Source organism: Brachionichthys hirsutus, chromosome 1 (assembly GCF_040956055.1).
Source record: "Brachionichthys hirsutus isolate HB-005 chromosome 1, CSIRO-AGI_Bhir_v1, whole genome shotgun sequence".
In the NCBI taxonomy this organism is placed as follows: domain Eukaryota; kingdom Metazoa; phylum Chordata; class Actinopteri; order Lophiiformes; family Brachionichthyidae; genus Brachionichthys; species Brachionichthys hirsutus.
In genome coordinates this window covers 14004262-14030809 of record NC_090897.1, presented here as the reverse complement: position 1 = coordinate 14030809, position 26548 = coordinate 14004262, and the positions used below count along the sequence as shown (strand labels likewise).

At 44.3% G+C, this 26548-nt stretch overlaps 1 protein-coding gene across 1 annotated transcript; it reads left to right on the top strand.

The window, feature by feature from the left end:
• The first annotated feature begins 1546 nt into the window (after positions 1–1546).
• On the top strand, positions 1547–25531 carry rhpn2 (rhophilin, Rho GTPase binding protein 2). The gene is made up of 15 exons (XM_068758135.1): positions 1547–1716; positions 5228–5343; positions 8520–8648; positions 14654–14729; positions 15833–15910; positions 16424–16548; positions 17059–17225; positions 17456–17643; positions 17828–17984; positions 19313–19432; positions 19552–19746; positions 20152–20228; positions 21820–21966; positions 22693–22848; positions 23462–25531. The coding sequence occupies exons 1-15, from the start codon at positions 1651–1653 to the stop codon at positions 23726–23728; spliced, it is 2064 nt and encodes a 687-aa protein (XP_068614236.1). The 5' UTR covers positions 1547–1650; the 3' UTR covers positions 23729–25531.
• Positions 25532–26548: the final 1017 nt, after the last annotated feature.

The window sequence follows — 26548 nt, the reverse complement described above, 5'->3', positions numbered from 1 at the left end:
TGAGACAAACAAAATACTGTTCAGATACCTTTAAACAAGGCACAGACATGACTGAAATTAAATAAAGGGCAAAATCACTACATCTGAATCAACTGCTTGTCAGTCTGCTGTGGCTACGCAACCAATTAAACGATCAGAGGTGTTATATATTTTTTATTTCTGCATAGAGTGTTGGGTTATGATACGCGCCTTTCAACCACCCATCGGTCTTGTCTACGTATTTGTAAAGGGGAACAAGTATTGATCGGAACTGTGCTGTTGAAATGTTACCATAAAAAAAAAAAGGTTTGCAGAAAGTGCTCCATTTTTTTTCCAACCCACTTCGTGATGCAGCACCAAATAATAAATCAGTGCTTAACAAATGAAGTACAACAACGTCAGCTTTTGACAGTAACACTGTTGTTTCTGTTGAGGGACTATTCCAATAACAGCTGTGCTTGTTCATGTGATAATTACTCACATGATGATGATTGTTAGCTCTGCAAGGAGGCAATGCTTTCACTGGTGTTGCTTTACCTGTCTGAGCAGGATTACATAAAAACGTCTCGATGGACTTTTTATCACAGTTTGTAGGACAGCTGAATTTGTGCCATTGGACAAATCAGCAAACTTTGGACTTTTTTTTCACAGTATTTTTATTATTTAAGCAAAAACTACATGACAGATTTTCAGGAAGTCTTTTGGAAAGGTGAGGTCTGTGCTGAAAATTAAACTATTTAATTTAGTAGATTAAGATGATATTATTATTATTTTTTAAGCATATTGAAAGAATCCTGAGTGCAGCCATTACGATAGCATAACACGGTTAAACATGACCAAAGAAGTGATCCAATGAGAAGTCTGATCTACGTTATGCCAAACATGGGTAAATCCTCTTTTTACAATACGGCCACCCAAGGGTGGAACGGTTTGACTCCTGCCCTCAAAACATGCACCTCTTTGGCCTCCTTCAAAACGGCCCTAAAAATACACCTTTCAGGGGGCAGAAACGGAGATAGTCATCACGACTCTCTCCGGATCAACCCCCCCCTTTTTGTCCACCTACGTTGTACATAATATGTGTCTTTTTAATTTATTGTTATTTTGCATCCGTGGAGTAATTTATTTTTATTTTATTTTTATTGTATGATTTTATTGATGATTTATGTACTAAGGACTTTCAACGGAAACAAGACTTTTTGAGCTGGGCTTTTTTGAAATGCTCCTCTTAGACAGGATGTTTGACTGTACTTGTACTGTAATACATTCTACTGTTTGACTGTAATTGTACTCTAACATTCTATCTAATAAATATATTCATTCATTCATTCACACTTCCGGTCAAGTTCTTACGTCCGGTGACGTGCTCCTGGCTGAAACAGGTGCGTCATGGTGTGTTTGTTTTGACAAGGCCCCGCCCACCTTTTTTTCTCCTCTCGTTTGGGCGGAGTTTCTGCGTTCTGCTGGGGAGAGAGGAGCCGGAGAGGAGTCAGAGAGGAGTCAGAGAGGAGCCAGAGAGGAGCCAGAGAGGAGCCAGAGAGGAGGACACGGCGGTGGAGGAGAGACGACGCTCACCTGTCGAACAGCTGCGCTCTGCTGCAAACTAACTTTCCAGATTCATTTTGTGTTTTTTTTTTTTGTTCCGAAAGTTTCCTGTTCCGGGCCCTCGGGATGGCGGACACATTTTTACAAAACGGCGTGAAGGACAGCCGAGGAGAAAGCGGTTGTTTCAGGAAGGTAAGCTCCGTCACGTTTACCCGACTGTTACTGCAGGCCTGCGTGTCTGCAGCTCGGCTGCTTCTCTAAGTTTAGTATGTTGTAAAACAGTCATACAAAAAAACAAAAAAAAACAAATCCAACTTGTTTCCATCATCACCGAATAATTAAACGGGATCCTTCCTGACTGGTTAACTTTATTGTATTAATGTAAATATACGGGCCCGAAGCTTAAAGGTAATTAAATGTTCCCAAATGCCGTTACTGTAAAATCACACAATCGTTTTTTTTTGACCATTTCAAAACGACACCAACAACAAACGAAAAGAACAACTCATAAAACAGGCGCACCAAGAATAGCAGATTCACAGTGTCTCAGAGAAACAGCCTGAGCAGGAAGTGTGACAAACAGCCAGAAACCCGTTCAGCTCTTCTCTGGTGTGATCAGATCTGATTGCAGGAAATCTAAAAACATCCTGCATGCTAACCGGATTTAGCACGTTCAGCCTGTGAGAGGATGGCTCTATCTATCTTATTGATAGAGACCGACATCCCATAATGAACATCACAGGTCAGAGGTGAGATGGTGACCCCTGACACTGCTGCTAAATGTAGCTCAGATTAACCTCCTGCCCTTGGATGACTGTTCTACGCCTGTTTCGCTGCTTTACTTTAACTCATGAACAGTTACAAATATTTATATATATAACAAAATAAAAACCTCAGTATTCCTGACTCTTGAAGTTTATTGGCGTGTTTTTATGTACAAGCCTTTTTAGATGCTTTTATGTCATCGTCCCCCCCCCCCCCCCCCCCCCCCTGAACGCTGGCTGGATTTAGGCTCTGTGCTGTACTTCCTGTGTCTATAAAAATGTCAGTGGGAGCCGGGCTCTGGCACTGCCACAGGGCATGATGGGAGACGGAGTCTAATAACTCGGGTCAATCATTACGTCCGCTGCCCCCGACTTTGGCTTTTGTTTTTTGCCAGTGAGTCCTGCACTCGACTTTCATGCCACCGATCAGCTTCAGCTTCAAAAGGCTCGCAGTTCGACTTCGGCTTCCTCCTTTTCTCACGTTGGAAAGATCTGAAACTCGGAAACCTTTTGGTTCAGCGGTTTACAAAGCCTCTCGGCGCCCCAGGGAGCTGCCGCTGTGGTTCAGGGCTCCCTTCCCAGCCGTCCACTGACTCACGTCAGGCTGTGCTGAGCCCCCCGGCTGGACGACTGCTGAATGGAAAGAAGGCGGGGCGAAAAGCCGAATGGACGCGTTTCGTCTTCTCATCCTCCACGGCCGGCGAGCGCGTTGACGTAGCATCTGGCCCGAGGCCGCGCTTCGGCTCCACCACAGACACAAATTGACAACATGTGTCCCTGAAAACCGGACGAGCTCCCTCGACTGTGAGACGCAGCTCGGATTCCCTCGGCAGGATTTGTTACTGGAAAAAGACAAATGGAAGACACAGCTGTAATTGGACGACTGTCCTTTTCATTCGTTTTGAGTGGAGGGATGTTTCTCTTTGGGTTCTTTTTGCTCGCTAGCCCGGTAAAACGTGCACGGCTGTGACTGGGGTGTGTGTTCAATCGACGTTCTCCTTCATCATCGAGACGTTGTCGATTACGACTACCAGGATGGAGCCTGTAGCCTTTGTTGGCCAGTTGCCGGCCTTAATCACCAGTTGTTTAAGCCGGTTTCCCATCAGCCATTGCTCTGCATGCTCTTTACGACGCCTCGGTTACACAGCGGCGGGACTGATTTGTCCTTTGATGGATACGGCGGTGGACAGACTTTCGCTGTCTAATGAAGTGTTTTTTTGCGCTGGCACAGAGAGGCCGCGCTGTTTGTGTCGGGCCGTTTGGTTTCTCTGCCGGCGGGCGGGAAGGTGCAGCGGCCCCTCCAGATACGGAGCTCTCGCGTCGGTCTTCACAGGGATGTGACGGGGACCGAGTCGAGATGGTTGCATCGAAGCTAACGCTGTTAAACGCGGCGTCCGTCCCTGCTGAAGGTTGTCTCCGAAACCGTCAGCATGTGGGCCGCCTGCATCTCGTAGTTTGTTCCAGTAGTGCTGCTGCAGAGAGTCAGGATCACCCGTCTGGAATCCAGGAGGGCGAAAACAGACTGTGTGTGTCAGCCGCTCCCTTGCTTTAGCACATGCATGCATACGCTCTACTTTTTAATGTCATTGTCATTGTGTTACTATGACGACCACGTCCCCAACCTGCTGTCATCCTGAGGGGAGCTGCTGGATGTCCAGCCGGGCCACACTGGTGATGACCTGGGTACAGCCTGCTGTGTGATTTTAAATAAATGCTAAATGGGCTGCGCTTGTATCGTGCTTTTTACACCTTCGCGGCTCCCAAAGCGCTTTACATTACGCCTCGCATTCACCCATTCACGCATTCATTCACACTCCCGCGGGCGACTGCTGCCATGCAAGGCAGTTAACAAGACTTTCCCTTACATAAATGTTTTTTCATGCACGTTACTTCTACTTATTTTATTCTGAATGAACAAGGGTTTATTCAGAATAAAATAATGACATGCAGTGAATGTCCTCTTCTGGCCACCATACTGGAAGTCGTTGAGTATTGTGTCGCGTTATCGACTGAATAAACTTTGCGTATTTGTCTGATTGAGTTCAAGTTGATTTTGATAGGAAGGAGAAATGAATTGCAGCGCCCTGATCTCCAGCCGGAGGTTACAGAGACCACGCCCTCTTTTGGGACGCCGAGTTCTCAGCAGGACGCGTTTGTCACTCGGTCTTTAAAATGTCGGCTGTTAAAATGCTTTAAAGGCAGCTGATAATGCGACAATTAAACATGAGTAAGCCATAAAACAACACAAGTGTTGCTTGCTCAGAGAGAAGAGCGTGATGTCATTACTGGGGGGGGGGGGGGGGGCTGGATTACATCCGAGGGTGGAGTGCCGCGTGATAAAGTCTTTGGTGCTAAGCGCTCGTTGCCGTGGCGTTAATGCCCGCCTGTCCTCTCAGTGATTCCTGAATTAGACATCATGATCCGACTCCCGACTCCTCCCCTCCAACGTTTTCGCCGCTGGCCAGAGACTTGGTCGGGAAACTAACCGCAGCGTTACGGCTTCCCTGGGTCGAGCGCTGCAACCTAACTGGTTTCACTGCACCGACTGGTCTCGGTGCACCCGGGTGCTTCCTGCCGTCCCGAGCGCAGTGCAGAGCGCACCTCTGCTGTGCCGTGAGTCAGCCTGCATGAATGCGTGAGACCGGTTTATCTGTAATGCTCGAGGTTACAGCCTGTTGACTCAGGAAGGCTGGGACAATCTGCGGTTTCGATAGGAACACAGACACGGAGACACGGAGAACTGCCCTCACGCAGGCCGATAACAGTAAACGGTGAGAGTGAGGGCGTGCGTTTGAGTTGTGTCCAGCACCACAAGGTGCTTTCACGCCCGACTCCATCCATCCATCCATCCATCCATCGCAGTTGACATTGATTAAGCAGATATCTTCCCATCTGGATTGTTATTTTCTTATGATGTCTCTGTGTCTCTTTATCTTTAGGGCTGTAACCCATTTGCCCAGACCGGACGAAGCAAACTGCAGAACATGCGCGCCGGTCTGAACCAGCAGATCATCAAGCAGATGAGGATGAGGGCTGGAGCCGAGAACCTGCTGAAGTGAGCACACGCGCATGCACCATTGTCCCTACAAAGTGGCATCTTAGTGAGGATACGGACTCACGCATTATTAAATGCAGACATTTGCACCATGCAGTGGGTGGCTGTTGGCTCTTTATCATTCACTCATCTGTATTTCCAGACACACGTAGCAGTAAATGTAACCGCGAGTAAACCTCGATGTCATGAATTGTCGGTTAGACCGAAGAGAACACAGGACTGCAGATGACATTGGGTAACAGCGTTGAGAATAAGCATTCCACATATTCTGGAAACAAAGAGGCTCTGTGATTGGTTGCGTAGCGGAAAAACCTCGGCAAGAGTTTGCTGAACCGGTTGTGTGTTTTTAATTATAGGTTGAAGAAATGTGTTGTGTTCTGCCAGCTCTTCCGTAGGGTGCATTCTCTGCTTAATCCCTTTGGCCCTATAATAATCTCTTGTGTTGGAAATATGTAATGTTAATTGCACACTGCGTGTCTCTGTGTGGCCCCGTGATGCGCTGGCGACGCGTCCGAGGTGTACCCTGCCTCCTGCCCATAGCGAGCTGGGATAGGATAACGCAAAGCGGGAAAGCGGCTGTAGATGAGACGATTGAAAATAAATGGATGGACTTTTATTATTGTGCTTTTGATGGCCTGTAAGGCAGCAGCACTAGAGCTGGACGTCTTCCCCTCTTGCTAAGCACATTTTGACCGGTGATAATGGACAGGAGGGCTTTTGTGTCTCCTTTAGACTCGCTGCATGCCTATAATTATCTGGAAGTTGAAAATAAATGGAGCGATATTCCTGCTGAAATGTCTTTGTAGGGATGAAATTCCAAATTTGAGGTCAGATTTCCCAGCAGATATTGTTCAACAAAGAAAACCAGGGTTATCTGCTCTCTTGGTTGGGGGGGGGGGTTCTCCACACAAAAAGCTATTTTTTGTGAATGCTGAAGCCAGTGAATCGCTGCTGAACTGCTTATGGGGGTGGAATACTTGTTTGAATACACGTCATAATGGTGGAGATTTTCCTTCCTGGAAGGATATCATGTTGCAAACCGAGATAAAAAAAAAAAGCGCATTGTCATTAGAATTAAAAAAGACAAACAAGTAAGGGATCTCCATGTGCCTTGGTGTGTGTTTAGCCTTTTGGTATTTAATGCTGACGAGCGACAGAACCAGAAAAGCACGAAGTGGAGGACAGAATTCTGTCAAGGCCCGAAAGTCAAAACGATGCATAGAATGGATTTCTCCTCCAGACAGTTTCCTGCTAGTTTAAGTGTCACTGACGTAAACAGTCACAAAAAAAGCCTTCCGGCTGCAATGTTGTAGAAGGTCAGAAAATAATCTGAATATTCTGCCCCTTCTTCTAGGAATCTAGGCAATCTCTGCCCCATGTCCAACCCTCCCACGAGGTTCAGGAACGTCCTTTGAGAAGCTTTTGGTATAATGAGCAAGTTCAACAGTCTTTATGATCCCCGTAGGGCAATTTGGTTTGCAGCAGCAGCAGGGCACACATCCAATACATATAAATCATGAGACTAAATCTTACAAAGCCTGGTTTAAAATGCCAGTGGGCACAGGAATAGAATAATTATTAAGTCTATTTGTCCTACAAAGACTGTTGCTCTTGAAGGAGGGTTGTCTTTGATGTCTTGGTTGACGTGGCTTCCATTCTGGAGTTGTACCAGCGGAGGAGGAAGTTTTTCCATGAATACAGGTAACGCCACCTGAACTGGTTTAACTGGGGGGGGGGACGACGACACATCTAGTGTGGACTGATGAAGAAGAACGGACATGAATTCAGATTTATTTTATTATTATTATTTATTTCTGAACTCGCATTGGAGAAAATCTACAGAAAGACTACAGGGTCAGAAATGCCCCAGAGTATGACGGTGTATCCTCAACTATTCCCAAACGGGAGTTCCAAACCCGCCTTTCTTCATCATTACGATTGGACTGGCGGAGGAAGATGCCAGGGGGTGTGTTGGTCTATGTTTGTGTGTCCATGGGGCCTGTCTAAGCTCACTCCACATTCCAGCAGTGTTCCCAGACGGGGCCGGGGGCCGGCTTGGCTGTGTGTCTCTGCAGGACGGAGAACGGCCGAGACACAGTTTTGAGTCGGAAGCATGCCCTCGTTTTTTTGAGTTTTTAAATCTGTGATCTTCCACCTGTGTGTGGAAGTGTGTGTGTAACAGGATTACCGTAGCGATCCGGCCTCCTTGGACATCCACCCAGATTGTCATGTCGGCAAATGAAATTAATATTTCAGAAAACTGTCTCACAGGCTTTATTTTATCGTGTTAAAAGAAAATAAAAAACCTGTACAAAATATCAGCATAGAAAATCTATTCTATTCTATTTGATCTTCTATTTGTTTATTGAGGAGGAGTACTGGCGCATTCCTCTTTCTGTTTTAAAATTTAGACCTCCTGGCTTCCAGAGTAAAGGACCAGAAACACTGGACCCTGCATTTCTTATAAAACAACTCGACTCTTGATTCCCATGCTCTGTGGGAGGATATTAGATATTAATAACACCCTTTGGGTTGGCACACTGGCATCTGTTCTGTCCAAACCGCAGCAGCACCGCACCCACCCTGATGGATTCCCCAGAATAAATCTCCTCAGAAAACCCTTCATCAGGCCAAAAGGGAGGGATGGGTTGGTATCATCGGGTTCCAACGGAATGTCTCTGAATTCGCTTTGATCTGATAAAGTACCCGTCTCAGCTTGCGTCTCTGTGGTGCACGTATCTGCTGCAACCCCTCAAAGTTACTGGTGAGAGCTCATCTCTGTTGTGTAGGGAACAGCGCTACCCACCGCGCCACCTTGTCGCCCTCGCAACTCATTGTGAACTGTTTCCACTAAAATGTGGGAAATGAACTAAAACACTCCCAGATTTATAGTATTAACATTCACATCACATTTTTCATTACCGTGGTAACAACGCAGCGATTGCGGGCGTGATTCAGAGATCTCTGTGGTGAGCTGCAGAGCAAATCAAATGCACAGCAGGACGCAGTGACGCATGCCTGTGGCCTACCGTACCCGGAGAGGCGCGCTTGTTTTAGTAATCAGCTGCTGGAAAGTATGACCAAGTCTGAGTGGCTAATAAAGAAGCTGATATTTGCCCCTCCCCTCTCAAATGTTTTGCGTTTTGTTTCCATCTTTAATCTCTGCTGTGTTTTAGGGCGACTTCGAACAACAAGGTCAAAGAGATGGTTCTGTTGGAGTTGAGCTACGTTAATGCTAACCTGCAGCTGCTGATGGGGCAGCTGGAAGGACTCAACAGCTCGGTGGAGGTCTACCAGGACTCGCAGTAAGTTCATCGCATCGCACTTCATGTGGTTTTATGTGCAACCTATTGATGTGGAATTGATGACCCAATTTACCACTTTATTTATCATCTGTCCAAATGACGTGATGTATGAGTGATTGATCCATTGATTAGTGGACAGGACCGTCTTCCCGCGCCCCTCCTGAGGGCAGATTGCACATGCAGAGTGCCCGACAGAGCGAGAGAAGAGAAATCATCTTTTCTGTTGCGACCTGTGTATAAATGTCCTGCGTATAAATGTCCTGCGTATAAATGTCCTGCGTATAAATGTCCTGCGTATAAATGTCCTGCGTATAAATGTCCTGTGTATAAATGTCCTGTGTATAAATGCCCTGCGTATAAATGCCCTGCGTATAAATGTCCTGCGTATAAATGTCCTGCGTATAAATGCCCTGCGTATAAATGTCCTGCGTATACATGTCCTGCTTATAAATGTCCTGCGTATACATGTCCTGCGTATAAATGTCCTGCGTATAAATGTCCTGCGTATAAATGTCCTGCGTATAAATGTCCTGCGTATAAATGTCCTGTGTATAAATGCCCTGTGTATAAATGCCCTGCGTATACATGCCCTGCGTATAAATGTCCTGCGTATAAATGTCCTGCGTATAAATGCCCTGCGTATAAATGCCCTGCGTATAAATGTCCTGCGTATAAATGCCCTGCGTATAAATGCCCTGCGTATAAATGCCCTGCGTATAAATGCCCTGCGTATAAATGCCCTGCGTATAAATGCCCTGCGTATAAATGTCCTGCGTATAAATGTCCTGCGTATAAATGTCCTGCGTATAAATGTCCTGCGTATAAATGTCCTGCGTATAAATGTCCTGCGTATAAATGTCCTGTGTATAAATGTCCCGTGTATAAATGCCCCGTGTATAAATGCCCTGCGTATAAATGTCCTGCGTATAAATGTCCTGCGTATAAATGCCCTGCGTATAAATGTCCTGCGTATACATGTCCTGCGTATAAATGTCCTGCGTATACATGTCCTGCGTATAAATGTCCTGCGTATAAATGTCCTGCGTATAAATGTCCTGCGTATAAATGTCCTGCGTATAAATGCCCTGCGTATAAATGCCCTGTGTATAAATGCCCTGTGTATAAATGCCCTGTGCATAAATGCCCTGCGTATAAATGTCCTGCGTATAAATGTCCTGCGTATAAATGCCCTGCGTATAAATGTCCTGCGTATAAATGTCCTGCGTATAAATGCCCTGCGTATACATGCCCTGCGTATAAATGTCCTGCGTATAAATGCCCTGTGTATAAATGCCCTGCGTATAAATGCCCTGCGTATAAATGTCCTGCGTATAAATGCCCTGCGTATAAATGCCCTGCGTATAAATGCCCTGCGTATAAATGCCCTGCGTATAAATGTCCTGCGTATAAATGTCCTGCGTATAAATGTCCTGCGTATAAATGTCCTGCGTATAAATGTCCTGCGTATAAATGTCCTGCGTATACATGTCCTGCGTATAAATGTCCTGCGTATAAATGCCCTGCGTACAAATGTCCTATGTATAAATGCCCTGCGTATAAATGCCCTGCGTATAAATGTCCTGCGTACAAATGTCCTGCGTATAAATGCCCTGCGTATAAATGCCCTGCGTATAAATGTCCTGCGTATAAATGTCCTGTGTATAAATGTCCTGTGTATAAATGTCCTGCGTATAAATGTCCTGCGTATAAATGCCCTGCGTATAAATGCCCTGCGTATAAATGCCCTGCGTATAAATGTCCTGCGTATAAATGCTCTGCGTATAAATGTCCTGTGTATAAATGTCCTGCGTATAAATGTCCTGTGTATAAATGTCCTGCGTATAAATGCTCTGCGTATAAATGTCCTGCTTATAAATGTCCTGCGTATAAATGTCCTGTGTATAAATGTCCTGTGTATAAATGTCCTGCGTATAAATGCTCTGCGTATAAATGTCCTGCTTATAAATGCCCTGCGTATAAATGCCCTGCGTATAAATGCCCTGCGTATAAATGCCCTGCGTATAAATGTCCTGCGTATACATGTCCTGTGTATATGTTGGTGCTGCCTCTCCTGTTTAACGCTGGCCTGTTATCTGTCGTCGCTGTAGCCTTGAAAGGGCTCTTGTTTGGCTAGATATCAGTCATTGACAAGTTATTTCTGACTGTTTGGATTGGCCCTGACATTAACAACACCCTCCACACATGGCTCTTCTGCTGTTGTGACAATGATTGGAAATTCTGAAAATGACTTCCGCTGCTAAAGATGATTAACAAAGGAAGCACAGGGAATGCAAATGAACTGTGAAATAACTTATGTACCAGAAATAAGTCAAATAGTGTTGCAGATGCCCCCAGCGGCGGCACGCAATGACGGCAGGACTCTGAATTCAAGGAACTCATCGTTGGAGGATGAATGACCAGAGGCTGATCGGTGTAGAAATCATTGTTCACTCTCTCAAATCGGATGACGGAGCAGCAGATGGGCTGAATGAGATACGCTGCCAGATCTTGTTGATCTGGGTCGTCTGGGTTTTTTAAAAGACAATACACAGAGCCCAACACATTTGTGTGAAAACTGAGATAAGCATCTAGATTAGAGAGGATTCAAAGCCAACCTTAGACTGGCTGTTTTCTGGGTGGGCGTGACGATGAGAGACTGGCGCTTTCTTTCGTTAAAGACGGGCCAAGTTTAGAGGGTACGGCTGGAAATGGAGCGGAAACACCGAATCACTTCATATCGGCTCTGTTAGACACCGAGGACTTGAAAAAGATTTGCAAATAATGACGTTTGAAGGGATGACAGATGTTCGAAAGCTGGCGTCTGTGTGCAAATATTTCATCATCGTATGACTGAATGACAGATTTAAATCTAATTATAATGGCCTCTTAGTTAAAGCCCCCCCCCCACACACACACAGGATGCCATATTGCCCATGACAACGAATCACAACAGACCAAGATAGAAGTGAGACAGACTTGTGGGGGATGGGTTGTTGTATAGTTGTATCTATGGTAACGTGGGAAAATCAATGAGAGATATCTCAATGATTTTTTCAATTCTACTTCAAAGCTGCTACTGTGGGTTTTTTTTCCCATTCTTTGTGTGTATTAGGCTTTTTTAATGAGACGCAGACCGTACTTAAGGGTTTTATTTTAAATCTCAACATAAATCTACATAATGAGCTCATAAACATGAACCTAAAGGGCCAGCTTTTTGATTGGACGCCCCTCACTGCTTTGTTCTATGACAAAGACTCAGTTCTGTAAGGACCAGCAGCGTTTAAGCTGCTTTTTAACAAACAGGCAGAACGCCCTGTTAAAAGCTGGTAAAAAATATATGTTACCCCTCAGGGAACCCCCACAGAGGCAAATATTTTCCTGAATATAATTCGTGTTCCACTTGGGGAGTTAGCTGACGTCGCTACCCACAGAAGCTTAGCATGCGTGAGCTGTGGCAAATAACATTTTCTTTTTGCACACAAGCCACTAAGAATAACGGCAATAGCGGCTTTCCTCATTTCATGACGTCGCCTTCCTCAGATTTCAGCAGCTGCCTCCGTGTGAAGTGTTTAAGTGTCTCATTGTCCCACGGAGTGAGAAAGATTCAAGTGTGGGAAACGTTCAGCCTTGTTGACAGACCCACTAGCAGAGACACCTGCTCACTGTCCCTCCCACAGACGAGAGACACATTGTGAAACGACCTGTCTAACGTTTTATGGACATGGAAAGTTAAACGTGCACGTGAATAGTGTTGTGTCGTATAGTCTCAAGACCAGATCCACAAAAGGCAAAAGACACGCTAGGCGAATTATTGGATATGATGAGAAAGTGTTGTTGTTTTACATCGTTGCTCTCTCACTGTGACGATGCTTTAAAGCCACAGTTGAGAGTTGGGATCTGAAATACAACCTGAGTTTTTGGTATTGAAGCAGAAATCTTCCCTTGCCTTCCGAGGCGTTTCCCACCATTCTCTCCGAGGCTATTTCTCACCCGGACTAGGATTGGCTGGTTTTTGCATGATGTCGTGCAATAACAGAAAACGTTTTCTCCTCATGGAAATAAACAAGAGGAGCAAGCACTGTATTGTTTACAATCTTATCAATTATCTTCTGGCACAATCATTCAGTTTTTTATTCCGTAAATTGATGATTCAGTTCTCGACTAGAACGAACGACGAGAGTTTGAAAGATTAAAGTGGAAACATTAAGATCTTCTACATGATTTTCTGGCATTAGCTCAAATGAATAGAAAGAAAACGCACACTCACTGAGAGCTCTGCTTGATAATTGGATTTATGATGATAATTATTACTTTAAAGGAATTTGCTGAGCATTAACACCCCTGTTGCTTTGATGCTTACAGTCAGGACATGCTAATTTAGCCTGTCACAAAAGCTGGAAGCAGAAAAACACTCAGTGTGTAACGATTAAACAGACATGCATTGATTTAACGTTGTTTTCCATTCATTCGGCTAAACTAACGCTTTAATTAGTCCTTTACAATGCGGCTGCGCTGCAGCCTCCATTCTGCTCCGTCAGTGTTCCTGATGAATGAGATGTTCTGGAATTCCCAGTTTGCCAGAGGAATGCTTCCTTATCGTCAAGCGATGAATGACAGGAGTTTTTTTTTTTTTGTTATTCCTTCCTGAAACCCTGCATGCACGTTGCAGCGAAATGGCTGTCCTTCGTCTTAAGTCCCAGTTGATGGAATCCAGAATAAAAAATATAAAATATAACTCCTGCTATCTTGGTAAAGATGAGAGTCTTTTGTCAAGGCTGCCTTTAATTGCCAACAAATGCAGGAGGCGCCCCAGTTTGTTATTAAAGGGGTCATTTATTGAGTAACACCTCATTCTTCTGCTTGCAACACCCCCATTCCATCTGGCTGGGGGGAGGGTTTGGGCTTTTTATGGACTCTGTCGGATCAGCAGCAGGTATCTGTCAGGTTATATTTTCTCAGCGCTGATAACAAGCTGAAGCTGCTGCCCGTCTGTCATCGCCGCTGACCTCCAGATTCCAGCAACACACTAAACTTTAAAAGCTAAGATCACCAAGCTGAAGTCGTTCTGTGTACTGCCTGGGGGTTTTATGTTTTTCTGTGTACTGTCTGGGGGTTTTTCTGTGTACTGTCTGGAGGTTTTAAAAAACTGAAGGTAAAGAGCCTGCTTTGAGGATAGAGGAAAGAACCGTCAGCATTTTCAAAGGCAGGGCTGCGACTCTGGAGTGGCTTTACAGTCGAAGGAGCTGTGGGGCCGCGTTCACCTTTAAATCCTTACTCCTACAATGCGTGCTTTAATTAAGCACCATCTGCCTAATCCTGCTGCATCTCCTACGAGGAGAAGTAAAGATTAATAGACCGAAATATAAACTTTCTTAAGTCACAGCTGCTGCTGGTCTGATCGGATTGTTGCTGCCGCTGTGCTGATTTTTTTATTCACCTATAATCTGACTGTTCTTTTTTATATGGTACCTCTCAGGTCTTTGTCTGTGGGTTGGTGTCTTGAAACACACCTTCGAGCGTGCTGTCATTAATGTTGCCGCGGTAACAGCGGATGTTTTTATTTGTTTTTCTCTTTGGCCCCGTTTGTCAGTGATCATGATGGGTAATTGCCGTTATTAATCATATAGGAAATGCGTCGTGGTTTTGGAGTTGCATTATGCATTGACAACGTTTACTGGTTGTTCCGGTTTTCTACGTGCCTCCAGGCTGATTTCAGTAACATCTTGTGCGAGTACGTCAAGTCAATGCCACAATTATTTCAAGCATTTATCAGAATGAGCTGCTTGGCGGAGGCCTGTGCTCTCTGAGGGCTTTTCTAGTTTGGGTATGGGCTCGTCAGGTCAGGGTTAGACTAGGATTGCTTTACCGTCATGCTGTGGACTAACTCTAGTTTGACAGGGCTGAGGCATAAGTTATAAATGTGATGTTATGATGGATTACCTACTAATTGCCCATACCAACCCGAGTATTATGTTCTATGTTTGCCCTTTTGTTTTGCTTGACAGGGAAACAAAGAACATTCCCCTCATCGCTCTTGGCCTGAAGGAAACGAAAGAAGTTGATTTCTCAACTCTTTTCAAGGTGCACACGCAACAACATGACATTCTCTAAGTATATTGAAGGAATAAGTATGTCCTCGTAATGCAGGTATTTTAACTTGAACAATGTCCTCAGAATAAATGCGGTGTAACTTTGAGTCGTGAAATGAACGGATACGTTGCAATATGGAGATGTTTAACTGTCTTAGAATTTGAAGCTATGAAAGACTCGCAATCGTTATTTCTCACTGGAATGCCTTTGACATTTGCCTTTTTTAAAAGCAACACTGAGTCTGTCACCTCCTAAAGACGTTAGTGGCTCGGTGCAAATTGATTAAACAGACATCACATTTTTTTTATGTCAGATGAACAGTGTCAAATATCATGAAAGCATAAGCACTGCGTTCTTAGATAAAACCCAAGAGACGGTTGGCCCAAGTTACAGAAACGTGCAGAAGGTCAGCGGGTTGCAGACGCTGGTAATTCGCTTATAACTGATATGACCTACATTAATGTCGGTCTAACAAATGTTAGTATTTTCAATAAGGATTTATTTTCTGAAGGGTTAAAGTCTTTCTCCACTAAGCATTCCTGTCACACTGTCTACTCCCTGTGCACCCACTGCCTGATTGTGTTGACTGAAGAACAATGCTTCATGAGTTCATGAGTTTTAAAACCATAGAGCTGTCAAGTACGTACTATGTCCCATCAAGGGGAAGCACTGCTGTGAGTGGAAAATGTGCAGCATTGTGAGAAGTTACTAAGTGCTGTACTTTTTAACTGACTCGGAGGGGGGAGGGGGGGGGGGGGGGCTGCCACAGTGACACTGACATACTAACAACTTTTACCCCATCTTTGTGGGCACTCGAGCTTTCTGAGTGCGGTTAAGAACGATGTGATGCAGTAGAATAGAATGTTACTTTACTCCACCCCCCCCCCCAAAATAGACTTCCCTTTGTTTCAGCAGCATAACAGAACAGTAGACAGACAGCTTACACACTTTGCTAGGCAATAACAATAAACTGAACTGGCAGTTCAGTGTGAGAAGCCACCCTGTAATTGGAAGGTCTTATGGTCAAGACCTAGGCCACAATTGGGCAAAGGATATGCTGTACTGAGACACTGAGCTGTATTTGTTACTCACAGGACTTCATCTTGGAGCACTACAGCGAAGACGGGAACAAATATGAAGATGATATTGCTGACCTGATGGACCTGCGACAGGTAGGGACCGGCTAATACCCCTGGTGGGATCTGCCATAATATGATAATCCTTTCTGATAGGTGTTTTTTTTTCTGGGCACCATAAGAAGCCATCAGCCTTGTGTTTTAAAATGTTGTAATATGGCCGACAGCAGCAAATCAAGACTAGAAAGACAATCAGAGATTGCAGACCTTCGCCTCCAAAAGACTATTCGATCTTGTGAGACAGTAAACAGGGCTTCCGGATCAGAGGGGCCAAACCTGCGCTAGCTTTTTCTGTGGACTCTTTGCTTGTTGGTAGCAGATTAACAAGCACTGATGTCCGTGTCTTCAGGGAACGGGTCATTGTTTCACAATGATTTTAGAATTAGTTGAAAATCTTTGATGGTGTGAGCAACAAAAGGTAGTCCCCTCTGCTGTGCTCATGCAGGGACACAAGCTTCATAGTTGGGAATGTGGAAACCTCAGTTTAAGTGATGCTCTCCAGTGACCTTCTACAGTATTGTGGGTATTACCGTGTCTTTCATGTCCTAGGCCTGCAGAACGCCAAGTCGAAACGAGGCTGGGGTGGAATTGCTGGCAAAATATTTCAGCCATCTGCCTCTGATGGAGAGCAGATTCTTCTCCCCGACCCACCAGACTGGCATCTTCTTCACCTGGTACACATGAAGTTGATATTGTTCAATTCAATCAGAAGATATTGTAAAAGTTGCAGTCTTTGTAAAACAATAGAAAAATGCTGAATGGCCAGTGACCTCATTGTGACTTTTAGTCTTGTCGTATTTATCTGCTGGATTCTGACTGAACAAATACCATGCTGTATTGCAATTTAGATTTTTTTTTAAATTCTCTGTGTTATCCCTTTAAATGAAAATCATCTCTTTCACTTTGTCGTCTGTTTCTCGCATCTAAATGTTAAACCTGGTGCAGTCGGTTGTGCTGTTACCTGGACTTTTCTGTTTGGAGTTGACGTGTTGTCTGTGTGGGTTCTCTCTGGGTTCCTTTCGCCACCAGAGACTTATAACATGGGTGAATTGTCTCTAAATTGTCCATAGATAATGAATTAGAGCACGACTGGGATGTTTGTCTTTGTGATAAACTGGTTTCTTGTGAAAGGTGAACTCCACCTCCCACCCAATGTCTTCTGTCCCTCTGTCTGTTTACATTAGGTATGACTCCTTCACAGGAGTGCCGGTATGCCAGCAGAACCTGTCCCTGGAGAAAGCCAGCATCCTTTTCAACATGGCCGGCCTCTACTCTCAAATTGGTACCCGTAGCAACCGACAGACAATAGCCGGTTTGCAGAAGGCGATCTCCTCCTTCCAGATTGCTGCAGGTTGTAAACTGGTTTAACCACATCTGTTGTCTCACCAGTGTTCAGAAGTCATGACATTTAACTCACCGAGTGCCAGACCGATATTCCAAGACCCACAGACTATGACTATGCAAACACTGAACCTACCAAATGAAATATTAAAGTATCTTATTTTATGACTCGGAAATAATGACTAGATCTATTTCTGTTGCCCTGAAACGTTCTGTGCTGACCTCTTTTCTCGCCTGCAGGCACCCTGAACCATTTGAAGGAGACGTTCACCCACACGCCCAGCTATGATATGAGTCCAGCCATGGTCAGTATGTTGATTCGAATGATGCTTGCTCAGGCTCAGGAGTGTCTGTTTGAGAAGATGGCTCTCCCTGGAATCCGAAATGAGTTCTATTCCTTGATGAAAATGGCCCAGGAAGCTGCCAAGGTAAATAACAATGGAGTCTCATTGTTTTTTGTTTTTTTGGAGTCTTTTGATCAATATTTACAGGCACACTCTCTCACTTTAAGTCAATGTAAAATAAATAATGTCACCTCAATCTGATTTGTCTCTTCTTACAGTGGTGTATGTAATGTTCTGTAAGTAACTCCTCCCTTCCGTTTCCGCCCAGGTCTCAGAAATCTACGACCAAGTCCATCAGTCCATGATCCAGACACCAATCAAAGACAACGTCCCGTTGTTCTGGTCCACAATGGCACAGGTCAAAACCAACCACTACCGCTCCATGGCACACTACTTTGTATCCTCGGCACTCTTGGACCACCAATGTGAGAAAACCGTTCACACTGTTTTGATGATAACAGAGATTTTAGAAGTAGAGAAATAAAAATGGGGGGGGGGGAAAACACAAGTGAAGCTATTATTTGCTAAAAGATTTACTTTCATGCCACTTTACTTAACGCAGGCAAGCTGTTTCTGTTCACCTCATTCAACGAGTTTTTTTGTGCTGCATTATCATTTAGGTAAAGTTTGCTCTGTACCGTGTAACTAATGGTTGTGCCCTCCTAGCTGTTGCTGCAGCACTTGAGTAACAACACCGCTCTAGAAACTGAAGTTTTAAGTCAACCTATTCTATTGTATTAGACCGGCAACTGGCTGTGGAGGTGTAAAACGAGTGTGTTAAACTGCCTGATTTTGAACACCCTGGAAAACCTGACCCTTCTCATAAAATACTGTACGGGCTTCTGGTGTGGTCAGATGTGCTGGACTGCACTGCACCGCAGCCAGCCAGCCACAGTGCTATTACATAACTGCCATTTAGACACACGCACACACACACACACACACACACACACTCTCTTTACACCACGCCAAAGAGAAAGAAGTTTCCAGGAACTTGGGGGGGCAGGATGAGCAGAGTGAGAGTGTAGGAAAAATAGCTATTTGGAGTTGGTTAAGTAGTAGTAGTAGTAATGTTGCTATTCTAAGTTACAGTAATGAGTGTTCCGAGACACGAGCAAACCTGCGTGAAATATTTTGCTTTGATAAACAAGCAGCTTCCAGATGCTGGCGCTAAATGTCCGAGCGCTGCGAGCGCGCTTCACTCGTTCAGCTCAGGTATTCACCACCTTCTGTGTAAGCAACGCTTGTAGCTCTACCCAGGGCTGAATGGGAGGAACATGGAGCAAAGCGACGTTTATTCCACCAGCTCATTAACAGATTCCTCTGCGACTGTGGAGAATAGAGCAATTATCCACGGGACGGGAGAGAAAAGACTTGGAAAGAGGACAGAACCAGAGCTGCTGCAGTAAACACACGAGCCACAAATACTGTTGAGGAACTGCCTTAAACTCTCCCCGTGAAAAGGACGAGAACAACTTTCAGATTTCTTTTGGTTAAAGGTTTGGCAGGTGTCTTCGCCACACATAATGCTCCCCATATTTATTGTGTCCCTGTCAGGAAATTATGTTGGTCAAAAATATTCCCAGGCATCCTCTGATGCTGGGTGAGTGGATATCATTAAAGACGTTGGAGGTACAAATGTAGATTGGACACATAAGTGTTCAAGTGTGTTAGCTCAGAGAGTTTTAACAGGAGTCTGAAAATCTGAAATAACGGCACATTTAAAAGTTTTGTTGATTCCATGTGTGTTCAGTGGGTCCCAGTGACGATGAGGACCAGCAAGAAAAGACTTTGTCACAGGTGTATGACTGTCTTCCTGAGGGATGCACCCCTCAGGACATCCTGAAAAACAAAGATGAACGCAAACGCATCGGTAAGCGTGAGCACGGGAAAGGCGAAAGGAAGACGATTAAAGAAAATACCTAGAACCCCGTTATCTGCTTCTCCTCGTCTCATCCCAATGGTGAATTTGTGCTCTCCCTTCCCCCCCAGGCAAAGCACACATTCGCCGGGCCATCATGGGTCACGAGGAGGCTCTGAGGATTTATGGCTTGTGCCACCACTTAAACAAGCTGGAGGTGCTGCAGGAGATCTTAAAGGCCAGCCACCAGCGCTCGCTCAACAAATACAGTAAAAATGAAAATGAGGAAGAGTTCACTGACTACACAGAGGCCCCAGACATCATCTGTGAGTCTTCAGAAAGCAATACCTCGACCAATTCTAATACTCTGTTCAGCAGAAGAAGAATAGATGGCATTACACAGTTGTAATGTTTACTCTCCAGTCTCCCACGGTATAGAATCTAACCAGTCACCTTTGTGTCCCCAAATCAAACACACACACATGCATGAAATGTGTGGTGCGTACAATGTTGTATGAGGCGCGTCTCCCAGGAAACAGCCTGTGAACGGGCAGCTATGTTGCGTGCTACGCCCGGTCTAATCAGGTGTGATAAGTGGCGTTTATTTTCAGGTACAGGTGATGTAATGTTTACACTGCAAACATTACGTCTCCACAGGGTGACACTTGAAATTGATGTGACATTAAACACTGTAGAATGACAGCTGTGTGTGTTTGTTTTCTTTGCAATAGCAAAAACAGAGCAGAAAGCTGAGATGGAGGTTCCTGCAACCACAAAGGTGAAAGTGACAGACTTCTTCCATCGGCTGGTATGTGGGTTACTAATACTTTTCCACTCACACCTCACACTGCTGTTTTCACACGAGGGTTGGTTTATTCATAAAGTGATGAGAAAAGGCTTTGGATTTGATTTGATCTGCTTAACATCCAATATTTTATTTTTTTGTGACTTCTGAATGGAAGCAACCATTCGTGAGGCTCCTGGAGGCTTTGGCACTTTTAACTACAATTCCAAGTCGTATCATGTTTCCAAAGCCTCTTGGACTTTCATCCAAAGCAACAAACGCAAAACTAATACTAACCACGGACCGACGCGCTCTCATCCTGGCTTGGTTTTTCCTAGCGGTGGCCGGGAGGGGTCATTGGAGCTGGAATCTTCCGTTCATGTCCTCTGAAAGGCATCCACTTCTTTCATGTTGCATAGTTTACAATCTCTCTAACGAATAAAAAGATCTTAGTCAAGAGTGTGAAACCCTCCCGTTCCTCTGGAAGAAAATCCCGCCTTGGTCTTCAATTACAGTCGATGCACTGGCGACGTGTCTGGGGTGTACCCCGCCTGTTGCCCACAGCCAGCTGGGATAGGCTCCGGCGACACCCGTGACCCGCAAGGCGGGAAGAGCGACTGTAGACGAGATGATTGTCTCATCTAGGAGAAAATGGATGGATGGATAAACGGAGATGATGTTCAACAATCCTCAGTGCTTGAGGCACATTGGGAAATGCCCAGCGGGCCATCTGTTGAAATGAAACAGATTGCCATCACAAATAAAGCATTTTTATTTCCAGTTATTGATTAGAGAGCTCACTATGATCAACGGGGCCGTTTCTAGCTCTCCTATCTTCCTGACTCGCACTTGTTTTTTGCCTCACAAAGGCCAACTTCATCGGCTGTGGAGTTTACAATAGTCGGTCGAGACAACGATACACAAGGGAGTGTCCTTATTGACGCAGTAACAGTACCTTGCGTGTCTGCACGAAGGGGTCAGGTGAGTATGTGTACAGCAGAAATGGTCGGAGATATTTGCTTTAATTCTGTTTGAATACCTCTAGAAAGGAGGTGAGTATTTCGCTGCCATTGGTTTGTCGAACTGTTTGCAGTAGTACTCAAAGCATTTAAGTTTTTAATGGAATCTTTCGGAGGGGTGCAGGAGGCTATGACATAAGGAATGCATTCAGAGATGGTGGAGTGATGTGCCGCCATGTGGCGGTGCCCTGTAGGCAGTTTTGGGGCTCGGTGCTCAAGGGCACCTCAGCAGTGCTCGGTAGGTGAACTGACACACCTCTCCAGCTCCCAGTTCACCATCTACTATCGGCCCAAAAATATTGCTCTTCTTGAATAACTATTAAACTAGTATCAATACCACAGTAATTCTGAATTCTATGGGCGGGTTCTTATGATCGATGAGTCATATTATGAGGCTCAAACCATCGTGGGACTTGTTGGGTTTAGGTCCAATTACATGATGGGGGAACGGTGCTACCTTGGCGGATGTATGCAGCCTCATTTTACATGAACATAAGAAGAGATTATTATGTATTCCCTTTGAAAGAGAGGAAATGTTTCTCTTGACTCAAATCCTGCAACCGCACTGATCATATCCCCGCAACAAATGTCTCCAGGGCCCTCTGTCAGTGTTCTCTGCTAAACAGCGCTGGACAGCCCCACGGACAATACGACTTCGCCCAAAAGACAAAGACCTCGGCTTCACCCTGAAAGGAGACACGGCAGTTCAGGTGGTTTCGCTGGACTCCTTCTGCGCCGCCGCGGTGAGTCGGCCTGTATACTGTACCTTCCACACTTTTGATTGAACGTGAGATTTGTCTCTTATTTTGGAGCAAGGACAACTTGCAGATACTTTGATATGATCATGATCTAGGGACAGTCCTACTCAACAAATAATGTCTCTATAACAGAATTGACTAAGTAACTAGCAGTCGGTTTCTACAGTGGGGGAAATAACAGCAGAAATGTAATAACTGGTATTAAAGATGCAGCAGCTGATGAATATAAATATATGTTCAATTTTCAGGCAGCTGAAAAATATTCTTATTCGAAGAACGTGCCTTCTCCTGAAGCCCACTTGGGTAACTCATTTAATAGAGAATGAGAGAGCGTGCTTTACAATTCCTTCAACTAATTTTCTGCAGGCTGTGCAAAGAAGGATATTGGTAGTATTACACAAGTCCAACCAGGCCAACTTCCTGTCTATTAATAGTGCATTCAGCGGGATTTATTCTGGAGCTGAATGATTGGCCAGTCCGTAGTAAACAAAGTTGTCACACAGAAATAAACGAGCTCATGTGGATAAAACGGATTACCCACAGCTACTAAATAATACGCACTTGGGAGTGTGTCGTTTCAGAAGAGCCCTGCTGCCTCCAGGCTGTTGAGGGAAAGGATTTTAGGAGTGTGGCCGTTCCAAACATGCAGCTGTTAATGTGTCCTTAAAGTCCCGTCATCTTAATGTCCCACTGTCCCTGTTTGTCCTGCAGGCTGATGGTCTGAAAGAGGGTGACTACATTGTTGCTGTTGGTGGCACCGACTGTAAATGGCTGGGTGTGAGTGAGGTGATGCGGCTCCTGAGGGATGTGGGCGAGGAGGGGGTCGACATTCAGGTGGTCAGCATGTTGGACAACAACCCTTTGATGGTATGCTATGCCCTCCTCCGCCCTTGGAAGTAACGTTTCCGATCGCTGCACATGACCTACATTATGTGTAATATATTAACTCATTGAGTGCCAGCCATTTTCAGCTCAGCTATATGCTGAGTGCCCCGGTTTTTGCTCATTGTGCCCGATTTTCCAAGCCCCACAGAATATTATTTCCTATGACTATGCAGACACCAAATGAAAGATTAAAGTATCTTCTTTCATCAGGAAAACAAAGTGTGTTCCTACCATTTTGCATTCTGGAGTTATCGGAAACGTCTTTAGACGTCAATGGCACTCAAAGAGTTAATGCGAATCAGGTTACATACACAGTCGCAAGTTGGCAGTCATTGCTTTTTTTTTTGTTTTTTAAAGGTGTTGGTAAACTGTAGTACATGGGATATTACTTCTATTTTTATATATTTCACAATGGCAACGCAGGATTCTCTTCATGATTCCAGATATTTATTGTCTTCAGTGGTGGAAAAACAATTACTACTAACTTCAGTGCTCGGCAGCTGCAACCGTATATTGTCTGAAATTGTACGGTGTTCAGGCAATAAAGAGTGGCTGCTTCTCCCCACTAAATATCACTGTCACTCCCCCCGTGCAGCCCACCAAGAGCGCCACCTTCAGTGGAAACCTGCCGAAGACCTTCTCTATGATTTGCCTAGCCTACAATGAAGATGACAAGAACCCCAAGTCACGCAAAATAACCAAGAAGCCATCCTTCATCAGCTGGGGTCTGAGGACCAAACTGAAGAGCGCCAGCACTCTCAGCCTTCCCACATCTGACAACTCCGGGACCCTTGCCTGGAATAAGCCCTGTCCCACCTTCCCCACCTCCAGCGCTTACAACAACGACAGCGCCCTCTACTGAGATAGCTGCAGACCTTTTTTTTAAGTGTGCAAATAGCTAGCAGTACAACCATGCATGGCGGTGGACAGTACTATGTCGTACCCAAACTGGACTTGCATTGGCTATGCTACAGTGCTATTGCTTTGATGACTAAGCGATAGCATATGTAGCTCACCTGTTATCGACATATAATTACAGATATTCCAGCTGCCTTGGACAGTGGCTTTGCCAAAAAACTTAATCGAGCTGTCTTTGTTGGTGCATCAGTGCCTTATCAGTAGAGTTCAATCTGAAGCAGACCCCAATGTATAACAAATATAATAAGAAATCCTTCTGCACCGTGCCAGTATGCGTACGACACAGTACAACTGCACTGTGGGACAAACAAAGCAGTTATCATTCCAATCTATAAATACATCCACACAGCACTGAGGCAGACTGTCAGGATTCCTGAAGAAAGGCTCCACACTAATTGAAGGACAAGTCAAAGATGCACAAACGTATCCTGTGTTTCTACTCGACTGCAAAGTGGCAATTTTATTGTGGCATACGCAATCTGTGTTTAGTTCCATTGTGTACCCAATACAGGCTAGTTTCGTGCATGTGAACGAGTCAGTCATTGCCACAGTATGTTTTGCACTTAGTGGAAATTCATCAGTTTTGAATGATGTATATTTTGTAAATATAATAAATATTATGAACTGCGTTGCAGTATAAACAGTGATTGAGGGAAAACAAACTTATCTTGGGAATTTAATGAATGGAAAGTTCTACAAGCTGCTATAAATTCATATGTATGTACCTTTGTTTGTATTTTGCCACTTTTGTATTTTGAAAGATGAAAGAAAAATTCTGAGTATCATGCCTAGGACACAAAGTACATGGAAATATATACATTTTAGTTGTTGTTTTTTTTATTTTTTTTGGACCGGTCAAACCACAGACCAAAATACCTTCACGTCTCTGATACACGAGGATGAAATGTTTACCATTCTGACTCGCCCTGCTTCGGCACTCCTTTATCAGTACCGCTTGCATCGCTGTCCATTTAGAAGACGAGTATAAGATACAGGTCTCTCTGTTAATGTGAATCTTGACATAGTTAAGAGTTATTTTGTCTTCAGAAGGGAAGAATTCTGGCAGGTCTTTGACATTCCTGCAGAATTCTTGGACAGCTAGTCACTCAGAAAGGTCAGGGGCTCCGCGATTTATCCCGTCACAATCCTAGTCGTTCTGCATTTTACTGGCACTTTGCAGTGTTGGACTGTCTATATCTACAAAGTAGATTCCTATACACATTTGATAATCAAATTATTTATGTAAAATCGACACAAAAATATAATGTAAATTGTTAGGGTTTAGTACTGGTTTGCGAATTTTAAGTTGTCATATTTTTTTGCACGTTGGATTTCTTTTGTTTCTTGAAGGAATGTTTTTCACGAGGCTCGCTCCATCCCTTTGGTGAAATTACATTATGTACATGTTTTTAAACGTAAACACTAAGAAGATGATGTAAAACCTTGTCTCTGTTTTCCTAATATTGTTTCTCAAGTGCCATTGATGCTAAAGCATGAAGTAAATGTAAGTGTATGACAGGAATGTGCATTCATTGGTCGATAGAAGTAAGTAGGTTTCTTCACACTATATAGCTAAATGCCTTGGTGTGGGTGTGTATGTGTCTATATATATATATATATATATATGGAAGTCTCTGGTGCCTGTTCTTAATGTTTGAAGTTGCCTTTGTTTTCTTGTATGTATTTAGGCTTAATAGTATCTGTGGTTTGATAGATTTGTTGGTAGTTTCAATTTCAATAAAAAATGGGGAGCAAATACATTTCCTGTTTTTTGTTTTTACATTAATGTTTGTGGTTCTTGGTATCTGTATATAACAAACAGGAAAAGTAAAAGTGAATCAGATTTGATGTGTATTATTAACTGATTTTTGTATCTGTGCATGGGGTTTTTTCCTGACCAGAATGAGGTCAGGAAAAAAATCTAACATGGGATTAAATCAGTGGAAGGATGCTGAGGATGAAACTACCAGGGAACAGGGTTAGAGGTCCACCTCGGAGAGAAGATACATGGACGTAGTGAGGGAGGACGATGCAAAGGACAGGGTGAAGTGGAGAACATTGATTTGCTGTGGCGACCCCTCAAGGGACAAGCAGAAAGTACAGAAGTAGTAGTAGTAGTAGTAGTATTCTGGATCCGATCCAGTAGATATTTTGCATGACAGTGCATATTGGACCCCTTTGTGACTGAGATTTTTGGTGAGTGAATTATATGCATATTTTATGATGTATATATTTATTTTAAAAGCCTCAATTATAGGTAAATGAGCAAATTCTGATTTTTGGTATTTATTTGTATCCAGACGACGGTATCCGGGTCACTCTCAAAATTCAATGGGATCTTATTTAGACCAAGACCCATTTTCATATTATTATTTTTTCCATCAACATACATCAGTTTTTCCTTAATCCTGCTAACAAACAAACACGGAAAGAAATAAACGACATCAAAAACACGCCCTCCTCTGCAGGGGTCAAATTGAGGGCATCGCATGCAAGAATGTGCTGAGAGGCAGGAAGTGGCTTTAAATGCTCGGACAGCGCCCTCTGCTGGTCCGACCGCTGCTTGGGAGAACCAGTGAACTGGGGAGGACGCCGTTGCTAAGTGAATTAAGCCAGTCGCTGATTGGTCTCTCTCCTCACTTTTAGCCAATCAGCACTAGTTTTGAATTGAGGTCATATTTTATGGCGAGGCGGATAGTTACGAGGAATCTGCAAGCAGCCGAGCCTGGAGTGTTGTTCTTCTCCGTGGCCCATTTTATTCTAC